The 10,814-nt window shown below is 39.6% G+C and overlaps 1 protein-coding gene across 16 annotated transcripts in view; it reads left to right on the forward strand.

The window, feature by feature from the left end:
• Positions 1–10,456, forward strand: part of tmem64 (transmembrane protein 64) — a 44,344-nt gene extending 33,888 nt beyond the window's left edge. Inside the window, exons 3-6 of one of the 16 annotated variants that reach the window (XR_008073806.1) lie at positions 7,168–8,653; positions 8,996–9,049; positions 9,086–9,121; positions 9,958–10,456. Coding sequence is in view for 6 of the 16 variants with exons in the window: in XM_052473024.1 (XP_052328984.1) it covers positions 8,700–9,175; positions 9,338–9,755; positions 9,832–10,191 (1,254 nt within the window). In the remaining 10 variants the exon portion in view is untranslated. Of the gene's footprint in view, positions 1–7,167 lie in introns of those variants that run through there. The other 15 variants (XM_052473026.1, XR_008073804.1, XR_008073800.1 and 12 more) reach the window with 15 other exon arrangements.
• Positions 10,457–10,814: the final 358 nt, after the last annotated feature.

Raw genomic sequence — 10,814 nt, forward strand, 5'->3', positions numbered from 1 at the left:
TAAAACTGTGTGGTTCTAAAACTGTGTGGTCCTAAAACTGTATGGTCCCCATCCACTATGGTCCTAAAACTGTATGGTTCTAAAACTGTAAGGTTCTAAAACTGTATGGTTCTAAAAATGTATGGTTCTAAAACTGTACGGTCCTAAAACTGTGTGGTCCTAAAACTGTATGGTTCTAAAACTGTGTGGTTCTAAAACTGTGTGGTCCTAAAACTGTATGGTCCCCATCCACTATGGTCCTAAAACTGTATGGTTCTAAAACTGTATGGTTCTAAAACTGTATGGTTCTAAAACTGTATGGTTCTAAAACTGTACGGTTCTAAAACTGTGTGGTCCTAAAACTGTATGGTTCTAAAACTGTGTGGTTCTAAAACTGTATGGTTCTAGAACTGTATGGTCCTAAAACTGTATGGTCCTAGAACTGTATGGTCCTAAAACTGTATGGTCCTAAAACTGTATGGTCCTAAAACTGTATGGTTCTAAAACTGTATGGTCCTAAAACTGTATGGTCCTAAAACGGTATGGTTCTAAAACGGTATGGTTCTAAAACGGTATGGTCCTAAAACTGTGTGGTCCTAAAACTGTATGTTCCTCATCCACTATGGTTCTAAAACTGCATGGTTCTAAAACGGTATGGTTCTAAAACGGTATGGTCCTAAAACTGTGTGGTCCTAAAACTGTATGTTCCTCATCCACTATGGTTCTAAAACTGCATGGTTCTAAAACGGTATGGTTCTAAAACTGTATGGTTCTAAAACGGTATGGTCCTAAAACTGTATGGTCCTAAAACTGTATGGTTCTAAAACTGTATGGTCCTAAAACTGTATGGTCCTAAAACTGTATGGTTCTAAAACTGTATGGTCCTCATCCACTATGGTCCTAAAACTGTATGGTTCTAAAACTGTATGGTTCTAAAACTGTATGGTCCTAAAACTGTATGGTTCTAAAACTGTATGGTCCTAAAACTGTATGGTTCTAAAACTGTATGGTCCTAAAACTGTATGGTCCTAAAACTGTATGGTTCTAAAACTGTATGGATTCTAAAACTGTATGGTTCTAAAACTGTATGGTTCTAAAACTGTATGGTCCTCATCCACTATGGTCCTAAAACTGTATGGTTCTAAAACTGTATGGTTCTAAAACTGTATGGTTCTAAAACTGTATGGTTCTAAAACTGTATGGTCCTAAAACTGTATGGTCCTAAACGGTATGGTTCTAAAACGGTATGGTTCTAAAACGGTATGGTCCTAAAACTGTATGGTCCTAAAACGGTATGGTTCTAAAACGGTATGGTTCTAAAACGGTATGGTCCTAAAACTGTGTGGTCCTAAAACTGTATGTTCCTCATCCACTATGGTTCTAAAACTGCATGGTTCTAAAACGGTATGGTTCTAAAACTGTATGGTTCTAAAACTGTGTGGTTCTAAAACGGTATAGTCCTAAAACTGTGTGGTCCTAAAACTGCGTGGTCCTAAAACGGTATGGTTCTAAAACTGTATGGTCCTAAATCTGTATGGTTCTAAAACTGTATGGTCCTAAAACTGTATGGTCCTAAAACTGTATGGTTCTAAAACGGTATGGTCCTAAAACTGTATGGTCCTAAAACTGTATGGTTCTAAAACTGTATGGTCCTAAAACTGTATGGTCCTAAAACTGTATGGTTCTAAAACTGTATAGTTCTAAAACTGTATGGTTCTAAAACTGTATGGTCCTCATCCACTATGGTCCTAAAACTGTATGGTTCTAAAACTGTATGGTTCTAAAACTGTATGGTTCTAAAACTGTATGGTCCTAAAACTGTATGGTTCTAAAACTGTATGGTCCTAAAACTGTATGGTCCTAAAACTGTATGGTTCTAAAACTGTATGGATTCTAAAACTGTATGGTTCTAAAACTGTATGGTTCTAAAACTGTATGGTTCTAAAACTGTATGGTCCTCATCCACTATGGTCCTAAAACTGTATGGTTCTAAAACTGTATGGTTCTAAAACTGTATGGTTCTAAAACTGTATGGTCCTAAAACTGTATGGTTCTAAAACTGTATGGTTCTAAAACTGTATGGTCCTCATCCACTATGGTCCTAAAACTGTATGGTTCTAAAACTGTATGGTTCTAAAACTGTATGGTTCTAAAACTGTATGGTTCTAAAACTGTGTGGTCCTAAAACTGTATGGTTCTAAAACTGTGTGGTTCTAAAACTGTGTGGTCCTAAAACTGTATGGTTCTAGAACTGTATGGTCCTAAAACTGTATGGTCCTAGAACTGTATGGTCCTAAAACTGTATGGTCCTAAAACTGTATGGTTCTAAAACTGTATGGTCCTCATCCACTATGGTTCTAAAACTGTATGGTTCTAAAACTGTATGGTTCTAAAACTGTATGGTCCTCATCCACTATGGTTCTAAAACTGTATGGTCCTAAAACTGTATGGTCCTAAAACTGTATGGTCCTAAAACTGTATGGTCCTCATCCACTATGGTCCTAAAACTGTATGGTTCTAAAACTGTATGGTTCTAAAACTGTATGGTTCTAAAACTGTATGGTCCTAAAACTGTATGGTTCTAAAACTGTATGGTTCTAAAACTGTATGGTCCTTAAACGGTATGGTTCTAAACCGGTATGGTTCTAAAACTGTATGGTTCTAAAACTGTATGGTTCTAAAACTGTATGGTCCTAAAACTGTATGGTTCTAAAACTGTATGGTCCTAAAACTGTATGGTTCTAAAACTGTATGTTTCTAAAACTGTATGGTCCTTAAACGGTATGGTTCTAAAACTGTATGGTTCTAAAACTGTATGGTTCTAAAACTGTATGGTTCTAAACAGGTATGGTTCTAAAACTGTATGGTCCTAAAACGGTATGGTTCTAAAACTGTATGGTTCTAAAACTGCATGGTTCTAAAACGGTATTGTTCTAAAACTGTATGGTTCTAAAACTGTATGGTTCTAAAACGGTATAGTCCTAAAACTGTGTGGTCCTAAAACTGCATGGTCCTAAAACGGTATGGTTCTAAAACTGTATGGTCCTAAAACTGTATGGTTCTAAAACTGTATGGTCCTAAAACTGTATGGTCCTAAAACTGTATGGTTCTAAAACTGTATGGTTCTAAAACTGTATGGTCCTCATCCACTATGGTCCTAAAACTGTATGGTTCTAAAACTGTATGGTTCTAAAACTGTATGGTCCTAAAACTGTATGGTCCTAAAACTGTATGGTCCTAAAACTGTATGGTTCTAAAACTGTATGATTCTAAAACTGTATGGTTCTAAAACTGTATGGTTCTAAAACTGTATGGTTCTAAAACTGTATGGTCCTCATCCACTATGGTCCTAAAACTGTATGGTTCTAAAACTGTATGGTTCTAAAACTGTATGGTCCTCATCCACTATGGTCCTAAAACTGTATGGTTCTAAAACTGTATGGTCCTCGTCCACTATGGTCCTAAAACTGTATGGTTCTAAAACTGCATGGTCCTAAAACTGTATGGTTCTAAAACTGTATGGTCCTCATCCACTATGGTCCTAAAACTGTATGGTTCTAAAACTGTATGGTTCTAAAACGGTATGGTCCTCATCCACTATGGTCCTAAAACTGTATGGTTCTAAAACTGTATGGTTCTAAAACTGTATGGTTCTAAAACTGTATGGTCCTAAAACTGTATGGTTCTAAAACTGTATGGTCCTCATCCACTATGGTCCTAAAACTGTATGGTTCTAAAACTGTATGGTTCTAAAACTGTATGGTTCTAAAACTGTATGGTCCTAAAACTGTATGGTTCTAAAACTGTATGGTCCTAAAACTGTATGGTCCTAAAACTGTATGGTTCTAAAACTGTATGATTCTAAAACTGTATGGTTCTAAAATTGTATGGTTCTAAAACTGTATGGTTTTAAAACTGTATGGTCCTCATCCACTATGGTCCTAAAACTGTATGGTTCTAAAACTGTATGGTTCTAAAACTGTATGGTCCTCATCCACTATGGTCCTAAAACTGTATGGTTCTAAAACTGTATGGTTCTAAAACTGTATGGTTCTAAAACTGTATGGTCCTCATCCACTATGGTTCTAAAACTGTATGGTTCTAAAACTGTATGGTTCTAAAACTGTATGGTCCTAAAACTGTATGGTCCTAAAACTGTATGGTTCTAAAACTGTATGGTTCTAAAACTGTATGGTCCTCATCCACTATGGTCCTAAAACTGTATGGTTCTAAAACTGTATGGTTCTAAAACTGTATGGTTCTAAAACTGTATGGTCCTAAAACTGTATGGTTCTAAAACTGTATGGTCCTCATCCACTATGGTCCTAAAACTGTATGGTTCTAAAACTGTATGGTCCTCATCCACTATGGTCCTAAAACTGTATGGTCCTAAAACTGTATGGTTCTAAAACTGTATGGTCCTAAAACTGTATGGTCCTAAAATGGTATGGTTCTAAAACGGTATGGTTCTAAAACTGTATGGTCCTAAAACTGTATGGTCCTAAAACTGTATGGTTCTAAAAGTGTATGGTCCTAAAACGGTATGGTTCTAAAACGGTATGGTTCTAAAACTGTATGGTCCTAAAAATGTATGGTTCTAAAACTGTATGGTCCTAAAATTGTATGGTCCTAAAACTGTATGGTTCTAAAACTGTATGGTTCAAAAACTGTATGGTCCTCATCCACTATGGTTCTAAAACTGTATGGTTCTAAAACTGTATGGTTCTAAAACTGTATGGTCCTCATCCACTATGGTTCTAAAACTGTATGGTCCTAAAACTGTATGGTTCTAAAACTGTATGGTTCTAAAACTGTATGGTTCTAAAACTGTATGGTCCTAAAACTGTATGGTCCTAAAACTGTATGGTTCTAAAACTGTATGGTTCTAAAACTGTATGGTTCTAAAACTGTATGGTCCTAAAACTGTATGGTTCTAAAACTGTATGGTTCTAAAACTGTATGGTTCTAAAACTGTATGGTTCTAAAACTGTATGGTCCTAAAACTGTATGGTTCTAAAACTGTATGGTTCTAAAACTGTATGATTCTAAAACTGTATGGTCCTAAAATTGTATGGTCCTAAAACTGTATGGTTCTAAAACTGTATGGTTCTAAAACTGTATGGTCCTCATCCACTATGGTTCTAAAACTGTGGTTCTAAAACTGTATGGTTCTAAAACTGTATGGTCCTCATCCACTATGGTTCTAAAACTGTATGGTCCTAAAACTGTATGGTCCTAAAACTGTATGGTCCTAAAACTGTATGGTTCTAAAACTGTATGGTCCTAAAACTGTATGGTTCTAAAACTGTATGGTTCTAAAACCGTATGGTTCTAAAACCGTATGGTCCTAAAACCGTATGGTCCTAAAACCGTATGGTTCTAAAACTGTATGGTCCTAAAACTGTATGGTCCTAAAACTGTATGGTTCTAAAACTGTATGGTCCTAAAACTGTATGGTCCTAAAACTGTATGGTTCTAAAACTGTATGGTCCTAAAACTGTATGGTCCTAAAACTGTATGGTCCTAAAACTGTATGGTTCTAAAACTGTATGGTTCTAAAACTGTATGGTTCTAAAACTGTATGGTCCTAAAACTGTATGGTTCTAAAACTGTATGGTTCTAAAACTGTATGGTTCTAAAACTGTATGGTTCTAAAACTGTATGGTCCTAAAACTGTATGGTTCTAAAACTGTATGGTTCTAAAACCGTATGGTTCTAAAACCGTATGGTCCTAAAACCGTATGGTCCTAAAACCGTATGGTTCTAAAACTGTATGGTCCTAAAACTGTATGGTCCTAAAACTGTATGGTTCTAAAACTGTATGGTTCTAAAACTGTATGGTTCTAAAACTGTATGGTCCTAAAACTGTATGGTTCTAAAACTGTATGGTCCTAAAACTGTATGGTCCTAAAACTGTATGGTTCTAAAACTGTATGGTTCTAAAACGGTATGGTCCTAAAACTGTATGGTTCTAAAACTGTATGGTTCTAAAACTGTGTGGTTCTAAAACTGTGTGGTTCTAAAACTGTGTGGTTCTAAAACTGTGTGGTTCTAAAACTGTATGGTTCTAAAACTGTGTGGTTCTAAAACTGTGTGGTTCTAAAACTGTGTGTGGTCCTAAAACTGTGTGGTTCTAAAACTGTGTGGTTCTAAAACTGTGGTTCTAAAACTGTGTGGTCCTAAAACTGTGTGGTTCTAAAACTGTGTGGTTCTAAAACGGTGTGGTCCTAAAACTGTGGATCTTTATTTATTTATTTATATTTATTATTTTACCAAGTTCCCCAATCTCATTTACAGCAACGACCTGGGGAATAGTTACAGGGGAGAGGAGGAGGGATGAATGGGACAATTTGGAAGCTGGGGATGATTAGGTGACCATGATGGTATGAAGTCCAGATTGGGAATTTAGCCAGGACACCGGGGTTAACACCCCTACTCTGACGATAAGAGCCATGGGATCTTTAATGACCTCAGAGAGTCAGGACACCGGGGTTAACACCCCTACTCTTACGATAAGAGTCATGGGATCTTTAATGACCTCAGAGAGTCAGGACACCGGGGTTAACACCCCTACTCTGACGATAAGTGCCATGGGATCTTTAATGACCTCAGAGAGTCAGGACACCAGGGTTAACACCCCTACTCTGACGATAAGTGCCATGGGATCTTTAATGACCTCAGAGAGTCAGGACACCAGGGTTAACACCCCTACTCTGACGATAAGAGCCATGGGATCTTTAATGACCTCAGAGAGTCAGGACACCGGGGTTAACACCCCTACTCTGACGATAAGAGTCATGGGATCTTTAATGACCTCAGAGAGTCAGGACACCGGGGTTAACACCCCTACTCTTACGATAAGAGTCATGGGATCTTTAATGACCTCAGAGAGTCAGGACACCGGGGTTAACACCCCTACTCTGACGATAAGTGCCATGGGATCTTTAATGACCTCAGAGAGTCAGGACACCAGGGTTAACACCCCTACTCTGACGATAAGTGCCATGGGATCTTTAATGACCTCAGAGAGTCAGGACACCAGGGTTAACACCCCTACTCTGACGATAAGTGCCATGGGATCTTTAGTGACCACAGAGAGTCAGAACACCCGTGTAACGTCCCTTCTAGACACTGTGGTCCTAAACAGTATGGTTCTAAAACACGGTTCTGTTTCCCTCTCTCTCTCAGATCATCATCAGTATAGGTCTGATGTTCTACGTGGTCCACCGGGCCCAGGTGGAGCTGAATGCCGCCATCGCTGCCTGTCAGATGGAGCTGAAGACATCACACATGAACGGCACTTCCACCAATCACAGCGGCTTCACGTACTGCAGCAAGAGGGCGTCGGCCGGGGGTGGGATCATCAACGTGGTCTGATTTAATGTCTCAAAACCCTGATTGGACACGAGAAAATGGGATCAAAATTAACACTGATTGGCCAGTAGAGCAGATCTGATATCTTCCACGACGAGGTGGACCTACCAAATAGCGACGCTGATTGTGTGAATCTGTGGGGCCTGTAGCTGCAGCTGAGGGCTGCCAGGTGTTTAGTAGTCAGGTACAGTGGTGTTGTCATCACAGACTTAGCTACAACCTGAACACTCTATGCAGCACAGCTCACCATTCCGATCTCAATGAGACCAAGGGCTTCTCTTCTACAGTGTGGGACCAGGGGCTAAGGGCTTCTCTTCTACAGCGTGGGACCAGGGGCTAAGGGCTTCTCCTCTACAGTGTGGGACCAGGGGCTAAGGGCTTCTCTTCTACAGCGTGGGACCAGGGGCTAAGGGCTTCTCCTCTACAGTGTGGGACCAGGGGCTAAGGGCTTCTCTTCTACAGTGTGGGACCAGGGGCTAAGGGCTTCTCTTCTACAGTGTGGGACCAGGGGCTAAGGGCTTCTCCTCTACAGTGTGGGACCAGGGGCTAAGGGCTTCTCTTCTACAGCGTGGGACCAGGGGCTAAGTGCTTCTCTTCTTCAGCGTGGGACCAGGGGCTAAGGGCTTCTCTTCTACAGCGTGGGACCAGGGGCTAAGGGCTTCTCTTCTACAGCGTCGGACCAGGGGCTAAGGGCTTCTCTTCTACAGCGTGGGACCAGGGGCTAAGGGCTTCTCTTCTACAGCGTGGGACCAGGGGCTAAGGGCTTCTCTTCTACAGCGTGGGACCAGGGGCTAAGGGCTTCTCTTCTACAGCGTGGGACCAGGGGCTAAGGGCTTCTCTTCTACAGCGTGGGACCAGGGGCTAAGGGCTTCTCTTCTACAGCGTGGGACCAGAGTGCTATGCTCTATGTTGACCTCATTTATAATGATGTTAAAAGGAAGAAATGGTTCAGCATACACTACGAGGCCTTTTTTCTATTGGTTTGTTTTCTTGTTTTTCTCTCACCATAAGAAGCAGTACGCCAACGTGTTGATCCTGCTCTGTTACTGGGGTAGAGGCTCACGGAACCATGCGTCATCATTACGTATGGCTTAATGTTGAGGTATGGCTTAATGATGAGGTATGGCTTAATGATGAGGTATGGCTTAATGATGACGTATGGTTTAATGATGAGGTATGGTTTAATAATGAGGTATGGCTTAATGATAACGTTTGGTTTAATGATGAGGTAGGGTTTAATGATGAGGTATGGTTTAATGATGAGGTATGGTTTAATGATGAGGTATGGCTTAATGATGAGGTATGGCTTAATGATAACGTATGGTTTAATGATGAGGTAGGGTTTAATGATGAGGTATGGTTTAATGATGAGGTATGGTTTAATGATGACGTATGGCTTAATGATGAGGTATGGCTTAATGATAACGTATGGTTTAATGATGAGGTATGGCTTAATGATGACGTATGGCTTAATGATGAGGTATGGTTTAATGATGACGTATGGCTTAATGATGAGGTATGGTTTAATGATGAGGTATGGTTTAATGATGAGGTATGGCTTAATGATGATGTATGGTTTAATGATGACGTATGGCTTAATGATGAGGTATGGCTTAATGACAACGTATGGTTTAATGATGAGGTATGGCTTAATGATGAGGTATGGTTTAATGATGAGGTATGGCTTAATGATGATGTATGGTTTAATGATGACGTATGGCTTAATGATGAGGTATGGCTTAATGATGACGTATGGTTTAATGATGAGGTATGGTTTAATGATGAGGTGTGGTTTAATGATGAGGTATGGTTTAATGATGAGGTATGGCTTAATGATGACGTATGGTTTAATGATGAGGTGTGGTTTAATGATGAGGTATGGCTTAATGATGAGGTATGGTTTAATGATGAGGTAGGGTTTAATGATGAGGTATGGTTTAATGATGAGGTGTGGTTTAATGATGAGGTGTGGTTTAATGATGAGGTATGGTTTAATGATGAGGTATGGTTTAATGATGAGGTGTTGTTTAATGATGAGGTATGGCTTAATGATGAGGTATGGCTTAATGATGAGGTATGGCTTAATGATGGCGTATGGTTTAATGATGACGAATGGTTTAATGATGACATATGGTTTAATGATGAGGTATGGCTTAATGATGAGGTATGGCTTAATTAATGATGACGTATGGCTTAATGATGATGTATGGTTTAATTATGACATATGGTTTAATGATGAGGTATGGCTTAATGATGAGGTATGGTTTAATGATGACGTATGGTTTAATGATGAGGTATTGCTTAATGATGATGTATGGCTTAATGATGACGTATGGTTTAATGATGAGGTAGGGTTTAATGATGAGGTATGGTTTAATGATGACATATGGCTTAATGATGAGGTATGGCTTAATTAATGATGACGTATGGCTTAATGATGATGTATGGTTTAATGATGAGGTATGGTTTAATGATGAGGTATGGCTTAATGATGAGGTATGGTTTAATGATGACGTATGGTTTAATGATGAGGTATTGCTTAATGATGATGTATGGCTTAATGATGACGTATGGTTTAATGATGAGGTATGGCTTAATGATGAGGTATGGCTTAATGATAACATATGGTTTAATGATGAGGTAGGGTTTAATGATGACATATGGCTTAATGATGAGGTATGGCTTAATGATGACGTATGGCTTAATGATGATGTATGGTTTAATGATGACGTATGGCTTAATGATGACGTAATGATGACGTGTGGCTTAATGACCAAAGCTGAGAGGCACAACCTGGCTGGTCACAAATGGCCCCCTATTCAATATGCACTACTGTAGAGCCCTATGGTTCCTGGTCAAAAGTAGTGCGCTATATAGGGAATCCCTGTCTGCCTGTCAGATGTACAATATGCTAATAATATGTGTGTAAAGTAGGAGGAGTTTGTTGTGTTCTGTTTCCATGTTCCATCCAAACTTCCCATGCAAATGATAGCTGTTTTAGTTACCAACCATTTTTGGGGGGTTAATTCATTGTTTATTTTATTGTTTTTTGCATTTTTTATGTTGATTTGTAAAATAGTAAAGGGCATTATTTGGATAGGTTTATCCGTCTGTAGTTGAATTATGTTTAATTGTGCCTTATTGCTTAGAATACAGAGAGACAGAGGTCTCTGTTGGTGTTACCAAGCTGGAGTTCATTAGGTACCAAACGGGGAGGGGCTAAACTTGTGCAGAAGTTTGTGAGAAATGTGATGACGGGACTATATTGATATTAATGGGCAGAACCATAACTGGTCCAATAAGAAACAATTGTTTTCACGGGAAGGGAGCAGGTCGGCTTTGGCCTGGCTGGCCGACGGGAGCAGGTCGGCTTTGGCCTGGCTGGCCGACGGGAGCAGGTCGGCTTTGGCCTGGCTGGCCGACGGGAGCAGGTCGGCTTTCGCCTGGCTGGCCGAAGGGAG

The sequence above is a fragment of the Oncorhynchus keta genome, chromosome 20, assembly GCF_023373465.1.
Source record: "Oncorhynchus keta strain PuntledgeMale-10-30-2019 chromosome 20, Oket_V2, whole genome shotgun sequence".
NCBI lineage: Eukaryota > Metazoa > Chordata > Actinopteri > Salmoniformes > Salmonidae > Oncorhynchus > Oncorhynchus keta.